At 46.1% G+C, this 22596-nt stretch overlaps 1 protein-coding gene across 2 annotated transcripts in view; it reads left to right on the plus strand.

Annotated features, from left to right (window-relative positions):
• ASPM (assembly factor for spindle microtubules) overlaps nt 1–22596 on the plus strand; it is a 1022684-nt gene that overhangs the window by 570432 nt on the left and 429656 nt on the right. For both annotated transcript variants that reach the window (XM_069641523.1, XM_069641524.1), the window contains exons 18-19: nt 8062–8256; nt 11962–17169. In XM_069641523.1, coding sequence (XP_069497624.1) covers nt 8062–8256; nt 11962–17169 — 5403 coding nt within the window. The remainder of the gene's footprint in view (nt 1–8061; nt 8257–11961; nt 17170–22596) is intronic.

A 22596-nucleotide genomic window follows, 5' to 3' on the forward strand; every position in this document is an offset into this window, starting at 1 on the left:
CCTCGCATGTAGCGCGGGGTGTTCTTGGGCCATACCGATATCAGATCGGGTGCCGGAGGTCTTTCTAGTGACGTCCTTGTGGAATTAAGGGTTGCCCAATTATAGTGTGTCTCAGGACCATGTTGATCACTGTCTGTGATATGGTCCGTGCTCTGTCGAGAAGGCACGTTGCTTTAGATTTCACTTTTTCTCCTCTGACGGTTGGGGCAAGGATGAGCTTTGCTGGCGGATTTCAGAGTGAATCCGTGTCCAATTTTTTTTTTTTCAGGTCTTTTCCCTATGAGGGAGGGGTTGTTCACAGGCCTACTCCTGTCTAGATTTCCTGTCTAGATTTCAGAGTGGGGGAGGGTCAAAAAGTGGGGGCTCAGGTCACTTTTTGAACCGTCGGTGGCAGAGCTCACACGGAGGCAGTCGACATCCGTGTGCCCCCTGGTGGCCAGTCATGGGTCCCTTTTAATGTCTAAGACTGTGTTATTTGTTTCTTGAGTCCGTTGACCTGTTATCTGCATTTCTGCCAGTGTAGTCTGGAGTTGTGCTTGGACGTCCATCTGTCTTGTTCCGGTTGGACCTCTGTGGAAGGGTGAGTGCGGTATGTCTGGGTGGTTCTTCTGGCTTTGGGACCCGGCCTCCTTGGTGCATGCCCTGTCGGTCTGCTGTCCTTGGCTTTCGAGGTGCGCTGGTCGATGGTTGGTGGGGGCGGGGGGGGAGAGGCTCTTGAGACTCTGGGTCTGTCCTCATGTCTCACCCGGTTTGGTGGTGTTTATAATAGGCGGGTACCGCTTTACCCCGGTCCGCTGAGCCGTTATATTGCTTGGTTCACTGATATTGCTCCCCCGGTCTTAAGCACTGGTCACCCCGTAGGCCGATTGGTGCGGCTGTGGGGTCTCTCTTTTTCCTATGGGGTGCATTGGGGCCGAAGTGCACCGGCAGCTCTGTTGTGTTGCGGGTCCGCCGATGGTGCAGTCTGTCAGATGCTTGGTGGATGGTGGCCCCTCTGGTTTTGTGGGGGTGGGGCTGTCCGCAAGGAGACCTGTCAGCGCTGCCCAGCGGGTCTGTGTGCGCCGTTGCCCCCTTTGTGTGGTATATTTACAGACTCTTTTTGCTTTGTGAGCGAGAAGGCACATTGCAGGGGCCCGGCAGTTGCGCCAGTGGGGCGGCTGCTGGCATTTGCCTGCTGTTGCAGGCATTCACGAGGGATCTAGGCAGTGTGGGCTTAAGCCTTGCTGTTGTACCGTCTCGGGCTGAGGCTCTGTACCTATGTTTGCTGAGGGATGCATCGGGTGCCAGCCCCCTGTCGTTGGTCGGAGTTTGTTTCCCCCTGCATGGATATATTGTCGCCTTTACTAGGATTTGCCGGACTGCTCCCTACCCCGCCGTTGTGCGGGTCTGGTGCTTTCTTTTCTTTACTGGGGCTGCCGGTGGAGTATTTGTGCGATTTACCAGTCCGTGCCCCAAAGGTTGCAGTCTCTTTCCCCCTCGCCAAGGCGCTCTTAGGCACGGCCGCCCCAGGGGGCTTGTGTGCCCTGGGCACCGCAGTGCGTGTAGAGAATTTCAGGGTGGGTGGGGATTAGGAGGGGGAGATGAGGGAGCAGACTTTTTGGAGCCTGGGTAGTGCTGAGCTTGTTAGCACGGGTAGCCTTCTGCTTCACTGATGCTGCTGGGTATGATTGCTGCACTCCGTCCGTTCGACTCCCCCCTAACCCTCCCCCTCTCCTCCTCCCCTCTTACTTGTAGGCTGCCTGGCCCAGCTGCAGCGCCGTGCTTCACTGGATGGGGTCCTCGTCAGTAGGTGCTCCTAGTCTGTCCGCTGCTCCGGCAGGGGCTGTGGGTGATGGATACACTTCAATGCGGGGTGGCAGCGGCCTTTGTCTCTGCCGCAGGGCTGACATTCCTGTCGTCCTCTTCGCCGCCTCGCAGACCTCCCTCTGAGTTAGGCTGAGTAGTGTGGGCTCCCCTTTGCTCCTTCTACCCTGGCTATGGAAATAACATGACAGTTTTGTTTGTGGAAAAATTATGGCCGTAGGCTTGTTTATTTTCTACAGAAAATAACACCACACAATATCACAACAGAAAATAACACCAACTTGCTTTTGGGCACTTTGTGTCCAGGGATTGGAGATGCCCAGCCTTCTCCTCGGCTAGTCTGCTGTACCCTGGGACATCCGTTCCCGGACACGTGCCGCCATACCTGAGTGGGTGTTGCCTCGGCCGCTCAGGTCCCCCAAAAGCGCCCCCCATCTGCATCCACGCTCTGCCAGGGCCCTGAAAATGTTATCTGAAAACACACCCATCCCTTTGGTGGATAGGTGTATGCCATCTTGGTGAAACATCCCTGGGTTGTTTTGTGACAGGCCATGTTTTATAAACTGGAGCCCCGTGCTCCTACAGTATCTTGCCACCCCTTTGTTTAGTTTTTTCCTTGCTGTGTCAATGGCCTGCCTCCTGTGTGCCACATACCAGACTCTGCGCGTTATCTCAGACATGAAAATTTCGGTTTTCCACCAGCAGTGTGATATGGCCCTCAGGGACTCACAGATGTTGCGCATCAATTCCCCCCTATTTGTGCTGACCAGGTCATTGCCCCCCAGATGTATTACTAGGTACTCGGGTGGGTCCCTGAACTCGATCCAGTCCGACAACCTGTCATGAATGTCTTCCCAGCGCGTTCCCGGGAGGCCCCACCAGGACGTTATTGTCTTCTCAAAATGCAGCCCCTCTTTGACCTCCTCGATCCACCTGCCTGCTCGGTCACGAAGGAATGCCCAACTATCCACGCCGACTCGTAGGGGCTCGTATCTGCGTGGGTGAATGGGAGAGAAGGTCCTATCAGTTCTTCCCTTATGTATTTTTTGAAGCTTTGTGACTTCCGCCTCCCGATCTTTTTTACCCCTTCTGCTCCCACGCCTCCAGCCCATGCCGACGTGGCTGCCCCTGTTCTGAACGAGTGGGTCCCAAACTCTGCTGCATCCCACCCTGCTTTTGCTATTGTTTTCTTTAGCACTGCTTGGAAATGATACCTGCTGAGTGCTCTGCCGTCCGTGTGTATCAGTAACTGCCCCCTGACTTCCGGCCGTATCTCTAGAAATTCCCGGCCGTATCTCTAGAAATTCCTGGGTGATGCATCTGGGACAATGGTCCTTCTCTTTGATGCAGTTGAGTTCTATTGTTCTCCCCTCCCCCGCTTGGTCTGTTTTTAATTTCCTGAGCAGTATTGACATACCTTTGGATCCCATGCTGACGTCGCTTCTAGCCAGCCCGTCCCCTGCTACCGTGTTGCTATCTACTAGCTACCCAATTCTAAATGCCCCATAGTAAGCTAGCGAAAAAGCTGCCCTGAACAACATTGCTTCATAACTGCTGCTACATGTGCTATGCAATAACTGTAACAGTATTACCAACTTCCCAAAGTTCAGGGATCTTCTGCTGGCTGGTTTCTTTCCTTCCAATTTCCCCCAGCCCTTCATTGCAGATCTTATCCGTGGGCTATTTGTTGGGTCCGATACCCCGGCCACCTTTGCTGTATATGCGACCGCAGCCAAATGTGCTGCTGCCCAGCTTTTCCTTTTACCCCGGGCAAATGCTTTTTCCAAGAAATCACACATTTTGGTAATTCATTTCCCCCACATCTTGTACTCCTGATTCTGTTAACACATTATTCGCATGCTTCTTGTACTGCTTACCCGTCTTGTACGTCAGGGCTTTCCTGGCCAATTTCTCTATCACTCGTCCTTGTTCCTGTGGCCTTTCCTCCTTTTCTGAGTTAACCTTGTAGTTAACCGTTTTTCCTCCAGCGCTTTCAATGGAACCCATGCCTTTTCTGGTGTGGGCGTTTTTATCCTTTTTGCATCCGGCCTCAGCTCTCTGAACCTGTCCAACTGAAAACGAGACAATGCGTCAGCAACCACATTTGATTCTCCGGCAATATGCCTTGCCCTTATGCACACATTGTTTTTTAGACATTCCAGTGTAATTGCCCTCACTAGTTCTAATACAAGCAGGCATGATGCACTTCCTTTATTTAACATGTGTACCACCGCCATGTTGTCTGACCAAACCTTTAATTCCTTGTTATTTAGCTCGGTCTCCCATGCGCACAGTGCTACCCAGATTGGAAACGGCTCCAGCAGTGTGATGTTACTAGTCCATGCTGCCTCCTGCCATGTTACCGGCCACCTTTCTGCGCACCATTCTCTATCCAAAATTGCACCAAAACCCCCGGCCGCATCCGTAAACACCCTCTTATCCTCCTCGTTTATGGGTGAGTGCCAGATCACTGACCCATCGAATGATTTAAAGAATTCGCCCCACACCTCCATGTCTTTCTTGATGCCACCACCTACCCTGACTCTGTGGTGGCCCTCTTTGGCCCCTCTTGTTCTCAGCTCAATACTCCTTTGGCATATTTTACCTTGTGGTATGACCCTACCAGCAAAGTTTAGTTTACCCGCTAATGCTTGTAGTTCTTTCACGGTCGCTTTGTTTCTCCCCTTCAAGCTCTTGATTGTTTCCAGTAGGTCCGCCACCTTCTCCGGGATCCTGCACACTCCTTCTCTTGAGTCAATTTCTATACCTAAAAATTGGATTGTTTGTGTTGGGCCCATAGTTTTTTCTTCTGCCAGCGGGAAACCCCAGTCCTCTGCTAGTGCCATGAATTTGCCCATTGTGGCCCTGCACAGTTCTGACCCCAGTGGTCCTACAAATAAGAAATCGTCCAGGTAGTGGACCACCTTGGCTTCTTCCATCTCTTTTGTGAGAGCCCATTGCAGGAATGAGCTTACCTTTTCAAAATAGGCGCATGAGATGGCGCATCCCATGGGGAGGCATCTGTCTACGAAATACTCACCCTCCCAATGCATACATAGCCATTTCTGTGATTCTTTGTTAACGGGTAGTAGACGAATGGCAGACTTTATATCGACCTTTGCCATCCATGCCCCTTTTCCTGCTTTCCTAACTACCTCTACTGCATCCTGGAAATCCGAGTAAGTCACTGACATCGCATCCTGTGGTATGCCATCATTCACTGATGCGCCTGGGGGGTATGAAAGGTGGTGAATCAGTCTGAATTCGCCTATCTCCTTCTTTGGAACCAGGCCCAATGGTGAACATATGTATTCACTAAATGGTGGGGCTTTGTAGGGGCCCCCTATCCTCCCCAGTTCCACCTCTTTTCTGATTTTCTTGCCCACCAGCACTTTGTTCTCTAAAGCAGATTTTAGATGTTTTGAGATGTTCTGAGACCCCTGCCCTTTGAATGGAATCTTGAAACCCTCCTGAAAACCTCTCCTGATCTCCTTTGCAGCTTCCTGGTCTGGAAAAACCTGCAGCCACTTCTCCATGTTTTCAATCCTAACTGGCGTGGCCCCCTTCTCATCCTCTCTTCCGTTTCTCATTCACCCTGAGGGTGTTTGTCGTTGCCCTGGTGCACTTTGCGGTACTATGGTCTCCCTTACAATTCTCGCACCTGTGGCTGAATTTGCACTTCTTCCCCCAGCTGCATGGTATCCCATTCTCGAAATTTCGACACTGTGCTGCCTCTGTCCTTGTTGCCCCCACATATCCCCTACCACCCCCTTGCGCTGTTGGTGGTATGCTGTTCTGCCAACTCCTCTGTGCACTGTACTGCCTGCTCCGAAAACTCTGAGTGGCGGGGGTCTAGCATACGCCCCGCTCAGTCTGTTTATGCGGGGGCCGCTATCTGAGCCCCACACTAGGTTGTACTGCCGACGATGCGCCAAGGTGTCCGGGCACCGCGGGTCCTTCAGCCCGGCTAACGGCTGTGGCGATTGTAGTGGGCTACCGCTGCGTATCACTGGGGGTGCCGCAGCAGGCCGCTTCTCCGGTTCCACCGTTCCGATTTTTATAGGGGTGAGCTCCATCGGATCCTGAAGATTGCCATGCTTACTTCTCCATTTTAGAAGCGATCAAGACATTTTTTCGTGATTAAATGTGTAGCTCTGTACCGGCACTGGCAGGAGCTTCGTTAGCCCACTGCCATCTTGTGCGGGCTCTATAGCTTCCCGACAAATGGAATATTTTTCAACTGAAGAAATGTATTAAAATTTCTTTTGTATATAACCTTACTAAATTCGTTATCGAAATACACATTTTGATTAACACTTTGGTTACAAGTTTGTGTCTGTGCTACTGGTAGAGCAGGTGCTGAAGCTCGGGTTACTGAGGCAGCCGGGAACAATTACATTATGCTTTTGGCATGGAGCCTATGAAAGGGGAACTAATCAGCAGATTACCCTTTTTGGAGATGGAATTACATTCATAATTTTGTCTTTTACTAGGAAAAAAAGCAACAAAAAAAACAGGGCTTTGCACCCTTGCCATATGGCAATTCCTCAGAGGCTTGTAGCTTGAACTCCACTGTAACGTCGAACTGCTTGTTTGGACAATTTGCAATAGGTACCTGTCTAGCAAAAGACTTGCTTGGATACACAACTACTTTCCCTTGGTCTCCCTAAAGTTCTTCTTGACCTAGAGCAGAAAAGCAAACTTGCCTGTAACTGCATTTTCTGAACTAAGAAATAATTTTTTGAATGCTTAAAGAATTCTTGAAGAACAAATGTATACTCTGTACAGTCTTGTACATTTGTTTTTATGAATTTTACACTCCTTTTGGTGTACTGTTTTAGCTCTTGCCTTTTCATATATAAAGAATATCAATATTGGTATAAAATAAGTTTGTGGAAATCCTCTCATTTAGTATTTAAGTGAGTGGTGTACCGGTCAACCTCCACTCTATTCGAGAGTTAACGCTGGTCTGCTATGCTACACTACCATTTAGAGATCCTGATGGACTTGAAGGAAACACTGATACTGAAGTCAAGAAGACCTACCTGAAGACCTAACCACAGCGCTCAAGTAAAATCCCCCATAAGTAAAATCTTGCTAACCGCTCAATGAGGGCATAGACGCTGCTGTCACCTTTCAGGGGCATGTACCCACCAGTGTAACTTGCAGAGGGACCACTTCGGCGCCCAAGTCTTCCCTGTGTAGAAGTTACTCCATTGACCTTCGCTCCTGACCACAAATGCAAGGAAAGAAACAGCCATCCACTGTTTCATGCCATTGCTGTACAAGTCAACTCTGAGTATATTGGGGGACAGGACGTTTGTGTATGTAAATTACTCACTGTATGGACTACTTTACTCCTAATCCACAGTGCCCTTTAATCCACAGACCCTACTGCAATCCCATCTACGCCAGTAATTATCCCAGCCTAGGCAGTGATTGGGGACTGACCGGAGGGGTCGGAGGAGTGAGAAGAGGCTAAACTATGCTCCATGTGCCCTTTGTTTTTTCAAATTAAAGGGGATAGGGGGAGGTTGCTGTAAACTAAAAGCCCTGAACATCCCATACATAAGGGTTCAATGGCCTAAGAGGTATAGTAGTAATTCTAGTGAGTAACTGTTAAACCTCGCTACAATGATCTACAATAAAAGCGGCACCGTTGTGAACCCAATAGTATCAGATGATCACAAATTTTGTTTACCAAAATGTCTGTTTTCCAAGCCTGATTGACAAGCCTCCTGGCTTGCTTGTTCTGCTAACCGGTTCCAAAACTTTGCTATCTGACGTTTCCTTAACCAGAACCTGTCAATTGAGGTGTCTGTTAAGAGTGCTGGTTAACTGGGTGCCAGACAATAAAGCTTTTACTTAAACTGCATCATCGCTGGTACAAGGAGACCCAAGTAATGGCCAAAATTGTTAGTAGTCCTTTACTTTTTGACTAGATGCATGAGCGTGACCGATCAGGAGCCCTTCATGGTCTTTGTGTGCATGAGAATGAGTTCTCCCAATACTTTTTCGTAAGCAAAGACTTGTAAGATATTGTATGTAATGCAAGAAAGCTGTAACCTCTTGTACCAATTCGAACCCTTCTGTGTTTGATAGTTTGCCAATTTAAAATAATTTAAGGAAATCTTTGAAATGGTTAGCTTCTGCAATTACTAGCATGGTTCTCCTAATTCCTCGTTTTAGGTGTTATTTTACATCCAGCTGCATGTTTTATACTGGGTATTTGATGTAAATGTGTGTTTGTTTTTGTAGAAGAGAGACCAAGCTGCAAAAATAATTCAAGCAGCAGTGATCAGATTTTTGCATCGATGCCGATTCAAGAAAAGGATTTTTGCTACTGTCGTTATTCAGAAAAACTGGAAGCGTTATTTAGCGCAGGAACATGCTCGCAGATTGAAACTGGAAAAACTGAAATGGATTCAGTGTAAAGCAGCAACTATAATTCAGGTAGTTTTAAAATGAAATATTTAGCATGCACATTTGCTCGACTGTTAATATATTTTGCAAACATTGTTTACGTTAGAATGTTTTTCTTGCTAAGACTCACGTTTTTTGTAGACAAAATGTGCATGCTTTCTCCTGTTTAAATGTTTGTGCAGTCATCTGGTCAATGAAAAGATGTGTTGTGCACATTCCGGAAATCGGCTTTTTTCCAAAGGTTACTCCATTTCGCTCAGCTATTGTTCCTTCTCCTGTTCCTCTTGTCCTGCCTCAATCTACCGTTTTAGCTTCTTTTCTTTCTCTTTATACTTACGATACTGCGCTTCTTTTGGCTAGAGCCCATCCTACTGCAGCTCCTTCTGATCCTATACCCTCTTCGCTTATATCCAAGGTCTGTTCCTCATTGCTGTCCTACCTTGCTTCTCTTTTTAATATCTCTATTTTTTTCTTCAACTTTTCCCACAACATTTAAGCATGCCACTATTCTTTTCATCTCAAAAGCCTTCCCATCACCCCTCTTCCTTCTACCTTTAGGCCCATATCTCCATTATCTTTCCAAGCTCTAGGAGCATCTTGTTTATTCTCATTATTATTTTTGTTACATCTATTCTCCCTCCTTTGCGATCTGGTTTTCGTTCTCACCAGTCTATTGGGACTGCACTTATTTCGTCTGTGATTCTCTGTTTTTGGCTTGGTACTTTAAGTGCTCTTCTTTATTCTTTTGTATTTATCTGCTACTTTCAACAGAGGCAATCACTCATTGCTTTTGTCCTCTCCTCCTTCCTTTGGGTTTTCTGGCTCTGTTCTTTGGTTTCAATCCGATCTGTCGAACCGCGCTTACTCAGTTTCTTGGGCTGGTAAATCCTCGTCTATTTTTCCTCTTCAACATGGTGTTCTTCAAGGCTTAGTCTTGGACCCTTTCCTTTTTTCTCTTTATACCTCTCCTCTTGCTTCAGTTATTTCTTCATTTGGGCTGTCTCACCATTTCTATATTGATGCCGCCCAACTATTTCTAGCCTAAAGATTCTTTAGAATCTACCAACTCCAAACCCTGTGCAAAGCCACATTCTGTGACTTGTTTTGAGTATTTGGACAGAGCTGCCAAAACTCTCCACTTCTTATTGCATCATAATCCCAGTCAAAATGTCTGAACAGGCCCATATATAGATCGTCCCCATAACTTACGTTTAGTGAGGAGGTGCCTACGTTTAGTGAGGAGGTGCCTAGTGGCGTACATTATGCTTTCAACTTTACAGAGTCTACAGTATCTTTAGGATCAGGGAGTTTCAATTGAGGACCAATGTTTACTATTACTGGAAGTTCTATGCGTAGCAACAATAGAATTCTATGTACCATTGGGGATGGACATTGCAATAAAAAAAGTGGCGGGGGACCTTGTAACCATGAGAAACTAACATTTTGTCATTATGCTTTTTTTTCCTCTTAGTTGCCAAATGCTCACAGTTCCAAATCCAGTCCCAAAGTTGAGTTTTTTTTTTTAACAAACATCGTTTTAATTTCATTAAAGCTGCCCTCCCAATCAGGCTTACACCCTATTGCATTAAACAATCTCTCTACAGAATCCCTATATTTATCCACAGCTTTTTGTGACATAGTCCTGTCCAATAGATCAAACAAACGGTATTTCGGATTAGTCATACCTCTAATATAGAGAATCCATCGTTTTTTTAGAACCACAGCAGGCATTGATATTTGCCCCAATTACAACCTCAATATTTCAACAGGCAAAGCTTGGGCTGAGCCCAAGATTTTCCTCCGAGACCTTTAACCAGGATAGATCTTTTAAAGTCAAAGCCTCAATGACATATGGAACTGAAGCACAGAAGCATTGTTTGTACAGCTTAATTATGCCATCTAAGGAATAGTCCGCCGTTAGTTTAACACATTTAGCAATCAACAATAAAATGTATTGCTTTTATTACCTGGTTCTGATCATCTTGTCATAACCGTTAACCGAGCCTATGTCCACCCCAAGATGCATGTAGCTTTCCACATATTCCAATGGACCTGTGGGGGAGATCAGCTTTGGGCGCATGCCAAGTTTATTTGCAATTTGCATCATTATTGTTTTATCCATGTTAATTACCAAAATGTTTTCCTTAGCATATTCCCGGAATTCTTTTACAGTCCTCGACATACCAGTAAAGGTGTGGTTGAATTCAACTAAATTTTCTACATACGACATAGACTACTTGGGATAGTCTAACTTTGAGAGGCCGATTCTGAACTCCTTTCAAGCGGGTTGAAAGATCTGCCAAGTATATGTGCTTTACCCCTTTATTTGTTGGGATCAGAGGGGTGGGGCGCGCCCCCTGCCTGTCATACAACCTCACTTGCACATGTGTGTTGTCATGCAGTAATTGTATCATCCGCAACAGTCCCTCTGAGCAGCCAAAAGATTTCAATTTTATCCACACCCTATACTTGTCGACAGTCAAATGCTGCCGTAAAGTGGACCAAGGCAGCATACAATACTGGCTGATGCCTGCACTTAGCTTTCTCAATCAGGGAGTCCACCAGCTGTAGGGTAGTGTAGGAGCGAAGCTAGCTTTAAAACCTGTCTGAAAAATACCCTTTGTACATACAGCATCAACCCAAACTTGAAGCGTTTATAATAAAAATTAGGCAAAAAGGTTCAGTGGCGCTTAGCATGGATAACCTTTCAAATAAATCAGTATCACTATAGCTATCTGCCAGGGTGATGGAATTGTTCAATATTATACATTTTCTGGAATACGAGTTCCAGTATTTTGTCCGAGATCTCTGGATTGCTTTGAAGCAGTACATTTGCCCGACCATTCGGTCCGAGTGCCCTTGATCTGTTGAGTCCGCAAATCTTTTCTTCAATAGACTTGCTATCAAAATGTAGATCTAATTTCTCCCTACTATAGCCTTGTGTATATCCACAATGTCTACGAGCAAAGGTTTGCTTAATCTGTTTGCCCCACTGGACTGCACCAATAGGGTTCATCACGGTTTATCTTGAGCCCTTTCACCATGCCCAAAATTTCCCACAGACATCTAGAATGTCCCCTTTTTTATTGTGGATAATCTTTTTTACCATCTGGCATTGTCCGACCATCTCCACCATTTTATCTAGTTACGATAGCTGTTCTTAATTGCCTTTGTACTACCCATCATTAATAGGGGGTTCAAAACATTATTATTCCTCTTAAGTCTATCTTCAACTCTTCTATTAGTCTTCTCTGTTGTCTGGTAATTCGATCTCTTCTTCGTTCTCTTCTCTGGGTTGGCTTTCTTTTCCTTCTTGTCTTCTATTTTCTTTGCATGTTTTTTAAATACCTGTATGGTTTTTCTCCTCCCTACCTCTCTTCTCTGGTGTCTTTCTATTCCCGCTCTTGTGCTCTTTCTCTTGGCTGTCCCTCGCTCCCATGTGTCCAGTCTAGATTTCGTTAGTTTTCTCTACCGGCTCCCCTTCACTGGAACGCACAACACTTTCTCTCTGCTCTATTTCTTATCTGCCTTTTCGTTCTGCTCTTAAAACCCATCTCCTTTCGTTTCTTGGTATAGTGCCGCTGTTTTCATTTGTATTATACAATGATGCTGACGACTTGTACAAACTTTGCCGACTTGTACAGTGCCTAAAACAAATTCAGATCTACGGTACTTTGTGATTGAAATCTGGGGCATGATTTGTAAATGTCCTAACTAAAGTTTTCTATTTTTCAGGCTCATTGGCGACATTACTGTTCAAGAAGATATTATCACCAACTAAGAAATTCTACCATTCGAATGCAAGCGAGGATAAGAACGAAGATAGCAGTGCGTTCTCACAGGCGACTTCAGCGAGCTGCACTCACCATTCAGCGGCACTTTCGTGCATGGATGCTGGCTAAACAGGAGAGACTCCGGTACAAGAGACTAAAGGCCTCCACTGTTAGGATTCAGACTGCTTTCCGACAATGGAAACTCCGCCATCTTGTGAAAAGGGCCGCAGGCAAAGAAGAGGCCGCAGTTCGAATCCAATCCTGGTATCGAATGCACGTTAAACGGCGGTGGTATTTGCAGCTTCGGCAGTGTGCGATCAAGGTCCAGGCCTGCTTTCGAGGTTTCCAATCAAAAAGTGCTTACGAAACTAAAAAAAGATGCGCAATTACGCTCCAGCGGCACTACAGAGCTTACTGGCAGGGGAAAAAAGAAAAAGAGGACTATTTGCGAAAACGTGCTGCAGTTGTATGTCTTCAGGCTGCTTTTAGGGGGATGAAAGCTCGCAAACATTTCAAGCAAGTCCGAGCAGTTTGTCTCCTTCAGTCGTTTTGGCGAATGAGGCAGGAGCGGCAAGGCTTTTTACACACCAAACACTCAGTAATCCTTTTACAATCGCATGTACGAAAATATCAGCAGCGCAACAGATACAGAAGATGGAGAAAGGCCGCCACTGTGATCCAAGCTAGATATAGAGGATACATTGCGATGAAACGAGCTGTGATGGCTTACAAAAGAATGGCTTCTGCCGCGGTGGTGTTGCAGAGTGCATTTAGAAGAATGCAGTCCATGAAGCAGGCCCACCAGGTCCGATCTGCGGTGATTATTCAGGCCTATTACCGCGCCTACAGAACCAGGAAACGGTTCCTACAGGCGAGGAGTGCTGCCACGCGAATCCAAGCTCTAGTGAGGATGAGAAGAGCGCGAGATCGATACAGTGATCTAAAGAAAGCCACACTGTGTGTCCAGAAGCGGTACCGTGCCAATAAATGCATCGTGCAGCATAAGGCCACATACCGACGAATAAGAGAAGCCTGCATTTGCGTGCAGGCTGCACTGCGGGGACATTGGGCAAGGACACGGCTGCAACTGTGGCATAAATCAGCAACCCTCTTGCAGGCTCAATACAGAATGAAACGAGAACGACAGCGCTATCTGCAAATCCGGAGTGCCGTCATTTCCATCCAGAAGCATGTTACTGCGTATCGAGCCCAAGTGCGTCAACGCCATACTTTTTTGAAAGTGAAAAAATCAGCAATTTGCATACAAGCAACATACAGAGGTTACAGAACACGGGAAAACCTTAAAATGCAAGTCCGAGCAGCAGTGAAAATCCAGGCTGTTTTTCGGTCCTATTCTGCACGGAAAAAATTCCTTGCTACCCTAAACGCTTGTCTTATAATTCAGAGGGTTTCTAGGGCCTGCAAAACTGGGGAAAAAGTAAGATTACAGTTCTTAAATGCCCGAAAGGCTGCGGTTTGCTTGCAAGCCGCTTATCGCGATTGGGCTGTACGTAGGCTAATCGAAAAGCAAAACATTGCTGCTGTTTTGCTCCAGTCCGCCTATAGAAAGGTTTTGGCCGAAAGGCAATTCCGAAAACTTAAAAAGGCAGCGTTGACTATCCAGGACCACTATAGAGCACACATTGCACGTAAAACACAGCAACAAAGGTACCTCGCTCTTAAACATGCAACAGCGAGGCTTCAGGCAGCCTGGAGAGGAGCTGCGGTCCGAAAGAATCTTGAGCGGCAAAGGCTTGCCGCGATTGCCATCCAGTCCTATTACAGAATGCGCATAGCCACGTCCAGGTTCAAAGCGACAAGGCAAGCGGCCACAGTGATTCAATGCCACTACCGAGCCTACGCTGCAGCCAAGAAGCAGCGTTCTCTTTATTTGAAGTTCAAATCCTCTTCAGTAGTCTTACAAGCAGCCTGGCGTGGCAGGCACACAAGAAAGCAAGTCCACACGTTCCACGCGGCAGCCACAACTATTCAAGTAGCTTTTAAATCCTTTTCTCTCAAGAAAAAGTATGCTGCTCTCCGAGTTGCAGCAGTTACTGTGCAGCGGTGGTATCGTGCCACTGCACTTGCAAAATCTGAACGTAGGAACTACCGAACATTGCGGTGTGCTGCCATCCAGGTGCAGGCTGCATATCGCGGCCTGAGAGGCCGGAAACAAGTGACGAGGCTGCACCAAGCTGCCACAACCATCCAGGCAGCGTTTCGGGGGCACAGGCTTCAAGGCGCTTACTGCAGAATGAAAACTGCAGCAACGGTCATCCAGAGAAGGTACAGAGCCTCCTGCCAGTCGCGACAGGACCGCTCTGCATTCCTTGAGTTGAGACAAGCCACTGTCCTGCTCCAAGCTGCCTACCGGGGGACGTTGGCGCGACAGGAACTGAAGCAAAGGCGTGAAGCTGCTGTCCGGATACAGGCCTATTTTCGAATGTGCAAGCAGAAAAAACATTATACACGTCTAGTCGCAGCAGTCCAATCCATGCAGCGACTCCGCCGTGCCTGCAAAGAAACAGGTGAGCAGGTGAACAAATACCTGGCTTTGAAGAACGCAGCCCTCATAATACAGTCTGCCTACCGTGGTCTTCAAACCAGAAGGTGCCTGCACGCCAGGCAAACCGCAGCAACCGCTATACAGCGGAAGTTCCGGTCTTATTTAAAAAGGAAAAGATTCCTTTCTTTGAGAAAAGCATCCATAGTTGTTCAACAGCAGTATCGGTTGAGAAAACTTGGAAGTAGCCAACGTCGGGAGTACGCCTGCCTCCGTGAAGCTGCCATTACTCTTCAGGCTGTTTACAGAGGGTTCAAAGTAAGGAAGGACCTCCATCTCAGACACAGGGCTGCCAGTGTTATTCAAGCAACATTCCGAATGCACGTCCTCCATGTCCGCTACAGAGTGATGAAGATGGCCTCCATTACCATACAGCAGCATTGCAGGGGGCGCATCTTGGCAAAGCGGGAACGAGCAATCTTTCTGGGCCTGCGGCGTGCTGTTGTGGTGCTTCAGGCAGCCTACCGAGGAATGAAAGCCAGGCGCAGCCTAAAGAAGATGCAGAGCGCAGCTTCACTGATTCAAGCCAACTACAGAATGGCTCTCCAGAGGCGCTGGTACCGGAGAATTCAGTGGGCTACCAAGGTGATTCAAGAAAGGGCGAGGGCAAATGGGCTGCGAGATTTGGCAGTTAAGCAATACACCACGGAGAAGAACGCTGCTCGTTTCATTCAGGCTACCTTTCGAGGGTCCATGACCAGAAAGCAACTTCGAAGAATGCGCATAGCTGCTTCAGTTATTCAGAGAAAATATAGAGCCCGTTTAGAACGCAGGCGGTTCCTCGAAATGAAGTGGGCCTCTGTGACGATCCAGAGAAGATACCGAGAGCTGATCCTGTCAAGGCGCCAGCGCCAGGAGTATCTCGCCCTTCGCAAAGCGGTTATTTTTGTGCAAGCTGCTCGCCGAGGTTCTAAGGTTAGAAGGGAGATTGAAGAGATGCACCAGGCGGCCATCACTATCCAGTCTACATTTCGTATGCACCAAATTCTGGTGAAATATAAAGCAATACACATGTCAGCAAGCATCATACAAAGATACCACAGAGCCCAGCTCACTCGAAAAACTGAACTGGAGAACTTCCTGACTGTTCGAAAATCGGCTGTTAAAATTCAAGCAGCCTACAGAGGTATGAAAGTTAGGCAAACGATAAAAGGCATGCATGAAGCGGCAACAGGCGTGCAATCCCTCTTTCGCATGCACAGGCAGCGGGTCTATTACAAGAGACTCTGCAAGGCAGCCTCAACACTTCAGCAGAGGTACAGAGCCAAGTGTGCAAAAGATGAGCAAAGGCAGCAATATGCACAACTGAGAAAAGCGGCGGTCTGTTTCCAGGCATCCTTCCGAGGAATGCAGCTGAGAAAACGACTACAAGAGATGCATCGTGCTGCTAGTATTATTCAAAGGCGTTTTAAGGCGTATTCAGAACATCGGCGGTATGTCACGCTTCGAGCTGCAGCGATAGTATGCCAACGAAGGCACAGAACATCGTCTGTTGCAAGGCGGAAACGCCAAGAATTTCTTTCCCTGCGAAAAGCTGCAGTTCAGCTACAGTCTGCCTACAGGGGCTTACAGGTGAGGCGGATGGTCCAGCAAATGCAGTTGGCCGCCACCACAATTCAATCGTCATACCGCATGCACAGGCTTCGACACCAGTACCAAGCGAGGGAAGCCGCATGCGGTACCATACAGGCCTTTTACAGATCCTACATTACGGGCAAGCGGGAGCGTGCGAAGTATTTGCTGATTTGCAAAGCAGTGGTTGTTATTCAGTCCTTCTTTCGAGGTATGCAAGTGAGACGCAATGTGAAAAGGTTGCATACCGCAGCAACTGCAATACAGTCCATATATCGCATGCACAAACAGCGCGTGTGCTACCAGAGGATGCATTGGGCAGTTGGCGTCATTGAGCAAAGGTACCAAGCAAACAAAGCAAGAGATTCTGAAGTGCACCACTGGAAGGTCATTAACAAAGCCACCATTTGCATTCAGACTGCCTTCCGGGCAAAGCAAGCGAGACAACTGGCAAAAGAAAGCGAAGCTGCTTGTTGTATACAATCTGTTTTCAAAATGTATTCCGCAAGGAAAAAGTATGTTGAGAAAAAGATGGCTGCCCTAGTTATACAGTCCACATTCAGAGGGTTTAAAATGAGAGCCCGCTACAAAACTATGGTGCTCTCGGCAACCGTAATCCAGAGATGGTACAGAGCTTGCCACACAAGGCATCTGCAGAGAAACCAATACTGTTTGCTTAATAAATCTGCAATCGCTGTCCAGTCTGCTACACTTGCTAAGAATAAACAGGCTGCCACGCGAATCCAGGCTTTCCTACGCATGAAAGTGCACCGAAGAAAGTTTCTTCAACTAAGGGAGGCCGCTCTCACCATTCAGACTGCTTATCGGATGTACAGGGCCCAAAAGCAGTACAGGATGTACAGAGCAGCAGCGGTGCTGCTGCAAACTCAATACAGATCGCAATTGGCAATGAAACGTCAACGAGAGGTATTCTTGCGAACCTTGAGCAACATCATCTCTGCCCAGTCCGTCGTGAGGCGCTTCATTGCACAGAAAAGACTCCAGAAAATCAAATCCGCTGCAATTACAATTCAGGTCAGTTAGTAATTTAACACAATGTTGATGTACATTTATTGTAAAGTAAACCCTCTCGTTTTTAAACCAGTGTACCCTTTGAAATATTTGCTTTTTCGAAAGTGCCATATAGTTGTAGCTGATCGATTTATCAGTAGCTATGCTTGAATGCGACACATTAAAGAAAAGAGCCAAGAAAGGGAATACTGACTTTCCAAACAGAGTGGTTTAAATATTTCAAACTCATTATCCAAAGCAGTGACCTAGAATAACGAATCAAAACCTGTCAGTGTTCATAGATTGTTACCGTACATGATTGTATTTCTAATGGCTGCAATCTTCCTCCCAGATACCGTCTTATTAGAAATGGCACCAGGTGCGGGCGCGATCTGAAAAACCAGAAATACCCTTGATGGGATGCCATTGTTCCTTGAGACTACAACACAAAAAAGAAAACCCATGTACCAATCGCATATCTAAGCAATTGAGCGAAAATAAATAAGAGCAGTACATGCAATGGAAAAGATATCGATACAAAATGTATTCAGCATATGCAAATTATTCATGTCTCATAAAAACAGACGAACACAAGAATTTTTATGAACCGTTTATTACACTTAAATGTTCCCCTTACCAGACCACCCACTAAAATCATTGTCAAACAGCCATCCACGCCAGTGCTCCAGATAAGATTTTGAATGGGATTTGTGATGGCATCTTTGATGTCCTGGGTGTTAGTCTTTGCAGTGCACACTGGTGGCAGGAGTTATGGTTGCTTAGCTGACCATAACTGTCGAATTTCGGGGGTTTGTCGGTTTTACCTGTAAATATAACGTTTTTCCATAGAATTTCATAGGTTTTTGCTAGTGCAACTTAACCATAACGTCCCTTTTTAAAAATGATTTTGTTAGTGAATTTCATAGGTTTTTAGTTGGGCACTGTAAGCAGAGCGTTGCTTTAGCATAGAATTTTCTGTAAAGAGGATAGGTATTTGGTACGGCAACAGAACCATAACGTTCCGTTAACGGTTTTTCATTGAATTTCATAGGTTTTTATTAGTGCAACGTAAACATAACGTCCCTTTTTAACAACGTTTTTGCACTGATTTTAGTACGTTTTTACCACAAAGGTATTACGTTGCATAGATGTACCATACAGCATAGGAAATTGGTGTCCCCATGCCAAGGAGCTCAATAACCACAAACTACATGTGAGCGCATTTAGCGGCTACCATTCCAACTACTGGAAACAGCATTCGTTGTCTTACATGCTGCTCCCATTCATCAGAGTGAATGTACATGTATAAATAGCACCATGTATGTATATCGCAAGGAGAATGAAGTAAGTTAAGTGTGCAAACTGTGTACTTGAGAAACAAACAGACCAAAGGCATACAGTATGCACTATAATGAAAAGCACCAGAACATAGTCACGTATGCGCCCAGCAATGTTACCATACAGCTGCTACACATGCAAACAAAGAGAAAATAGTACAGTAAGGAATGCAAAGTATTGACAGCTAAACCTAACTCCAATGTGGTAACTGCACTGAAGTGTCTCCTATGAATGGCTAATTTCTGCAGTGTACCACAATACAAAACCATGGTATTTGTTTGTTTTGTTTTGCAACAATGCCAAGCACCGTAGAATAGCTGGAAGTGAACGTGTCTCTTCCCTAAATAAGTAATGATAGTAATTGCATAGGCAAGCAGCACAGTCTAAAAAGAAATGTAGGTAATGTATATTGCGTTATGTACACTTCACACATACATTTTTTGTGTAAGAAGACATACTTCACATTGAACGAATGCATCAAAAGCGCCACCTCTTCTGCAGCCGCATGTAGCCACACGAATCTAAGAGGGACTGTGAAAAGAAACGTAAGCAGCCAGTACGTAAAAAAGGAACAATTGCTAAACAATTACCAGAACCCTTGCCCTGTCCAAATACTGCCGATGTTTCTAACAAATTGAACGTGTACATCTAAACTGTTTGTGTGTGTGCATATTTGTAAGGTTGGTGCTGGCAATGCATTGTGACTCTGTAGGGCACAGTGCAGCCCCAGATGCTGCAGGTAAGCAAAATGGAAGTTTCCTTCTGAGAGTGCATGTGGCCGGCGTTTGTTGAATCACAATGGAAGTATCCATACGACTACAAAACTGGTCTTATGTCCGCATCGTCCCATTCCCTTTGTAATTAGTCGTGGCACTGGACGTCTGCCAGTTGCACACCTATACGTATGCATATGTCATGCTTTGTCTCCTGGTAATGCCTCACCCTTAGTCACAGCTACCGAATCATGCCACACACTACCTCATTTCAAAGTGTGCTGCGGCCTATGGATTTCGTGTTGCAAAGCTACCGATTTATGACTGCGTTACGCCTAGCTGGCTGGGGATCATTGGGAGCAAAGAGCTGTATGCTCCATTGTAAAGTCGGCGTGTTAAATGGCCCATTACCTTGATCGACAAGCTGCTTGTTGTTCCATGAGGTGTGAAATTGACACACTGTACATGGACTTAGCAACGTGAGGTTGCGTAGCTAGTGCCTCACTATGGTTTGCGGAAGTACATAAAATATTGCACTACACATATGACAATCAATAGTGAGTCTGGAAATGTAAACGCTGTTGCTGCTTACTAAATCCCAGACAGTTGCATGTAAGCACAGCTGAGTAAACAGCCAAAATGTTCGCCTCTGAAACATTAACAGTGGCGCTTAGAAAAGTATTGTCTTGTAACGCATCCTAATGAAACTGCGTGTTTCCTGATGAAAAGCATTGCTATGTGGCAAAATGTAGTCCTCTCCATGCATGCTAGATACCAGTAATGGCGTACCATCAAATGAGGGAACTTTTTCTTGGATGCACAGATTCCTATATCGAATGACATACAAATAGCAGTTTTATGGCTTAATATATGGCATACCTGATGCTGTAGACAAGTGCAAGAACAAATTAACGGTGGTGAGACATTCACACATAGGGCAGTGGCACTGCACAAGCTGTATAGGAGTAGTGCATGACACGTTCCACATATACTTTTGCTGTTCTTTTCTACTTTTGATAGCAACCAGTAGAGTGGTCCTTTCTTCACATGCAAGACGAAATGAACACAGTGCGTATTGGGACTGAGTTGCACTCAACGGCTTTCATTTGCAATACGTGTCAAAGTCCATGGCTACCCTTTGCAGTAGCAATTGCAATTACCTGCTAATAACATATACAGTGCAGTAATAAACCTTTGGTGACTAATTTACAAACGTTACGCTATCAACACATTCTTACTTACACCGCACCCAGAACCCTTATTCCACAATGTGGTTGCTTACACAGACCCATTTCCATGTGCACCATTGTGCAACTGGCCCGTATGTGCACGTGGAATCCCGGAAGTAAGTGTTTCTGCATACTTTTCGTTCTGTGTGCAGACACTGCGGAATACAATTGAACCAGTACAGAGGATTTCATTTCTAGTGGTGGCTGTAAAAATAGATGGTGGGGGTTTTGTTTTTGTACATGCTTTTAAGGAAAAACTCTGCTTGTGCTTTCTATACAGATTTTCATATTACTGCATTGTACCTATTCTTACAATCAACTCCTCACCGTATGCTCTACATTCAACTACAAAACACCATTACCAATATTGGACAAAGAAATTCCATTGTCATGGAATAAGGCTGCATTTTTTAAAGCAATGTGCTGTAAAATAATGTAGCAGAGGCTCTTCTGTTGCAAGCTTAACTCTTTATTACTGCACCAAAATTTGCAGTGCAAAACAAACAAGCGCACCATTTAGTCCAAAGGTAGCTCGCCTTCAACAGTGCAGGGTGATGCAATGAAATACAGACTGTGGAGTCGTTTTTCAGTTCATTGGAGAGGGCGGCTGCTCACTGTCCTCTGCCAGCTTAGTCTGAGTCGGTGGCGGCTTTGCGCTCTTTCTTACCGGATCTTTGGGGTTCGGCCATGTTCTGGCGGAACTTCAGCATCACAGGAGATCCTAACAAAATGATTTCAATCTTGCACAAAAACATTGCAGCATCATACAAAAATGTACACATGCTTCCATTGCTTATACATCTTCCGACCTCTCGCAGTGAACATAGTGCATTAGAACAGGTGCATAGTTGTGGTAGTGGAATAGGTAATGGAAAGGAATTTCGCTTTTTTAAAATTTTGTAATTTTTTTTTACAGATTTTTCTTTTCCTGTACTCTGCACATTGTTAATGTAAGGTCTTCAATGCATTTTGTAGGTTTTACAAGAAAAGTGCATTGCCATTGTCCGACAAAGACATGCCGTTGGCACTTAACAAAACTGCATTTCTACACCCAATGATGTCATTGTTGCAGAAGAACATTCCAGAATTGCACACACAAGTAGCCATTTTTCCATTGATGGTACACCTTTAGCGCTTTGGGTGGGAAGAAACCCCATCCAAACAGGTCCAGATTTTTCTTAGCGGTATAGATGAGAATACAATTTTCGCAGTGGGGAAAGAAACGCCTCACTGCGCAACAAATGCTTCAGTTGGTGCACCGCATATGAAGAAGAGGCTTTACCTACATGTTAAGCTCCGTAGTGTAGCGGGACAACATGAAAAGGGCCGAAAGTAACCACTTCTTTACAAACCACACTGCCTCCACTCCTTCCAACCTGAAATTGCAATGCAAGTCTTTTTCCTGGACATAACTGCAAATCTACCACAAAGCAATCACCCAGTAGCAGCACTCTGCGTCCCTCCATTTATACCAGTCTGAGTGCACGAAGTCCAGTAACAATTTGTTACCGCCCCTTCCTATGAGGCGGAACCTTGGAAGGTAATTGGATAATCCCGACAGGCACATTCCCATTGCCCTGCATGCCTACAGGGGCACAATGTGGCATGTGCGCTTTCCGAACTAGCGCAAGGGCCGCGCCCCAGTGAAACAGGAGTTGGCCTTCTCCCTATTTGTGCTTTTTCCTGTCGCATACACCATGAACACGTGATTGGCCAAATGCCATAGACTCATTTCCATTAGCCAGCCTGGTGAAAATGGCAGAATGTGGCACGTGCCTTTCCCCAAGTAGCACAATAGCCGCGGCTCCGTAAAGCAGGAGGAGTCCTCCTTCCCATTGGTGCACTTTCCTGTGATGCACGCCCTAAGCACCCGATTGGCCAAATGCCATTGTCCCATTTCCATTGGGCAACATCGCCAGAAGAGCACTGCGACAGCCGCACCCCTGTAAAGCAGGAGCAGTCCTTCTTCCCTTTGCACTGTCTTCTCTGCAGCACTAACCCCATTAGCTTATGTGGAAATGGGCACACACGCATCCACCAATTGCATCAAAGCCTGTTCTTCACGAACCCCCGATGCATCAATATATATTTGCAGTTCTTTAAGTCATCTCGCCCATCTGGGCGCCAAGCCACTGCTGTCTGAAATGTCAAATTGAGGCATGGCTTGTAAC

Source organism: Ambystoma mexicanum, chromosome 1q (assembly GCF_040938575.1).
Source record: "Ambystoma mexicanum isolate Mex_15411 chromosome 1q, UKY_AmexF1_1, whole genome shotgun sequence".
Taxonomy (NCBI): Eukaryota; Metazoa; Chordata; class Amphibia; order Caudata; family Ambystomatidae; genus Ambystoma; species Ambystoma mexicanum.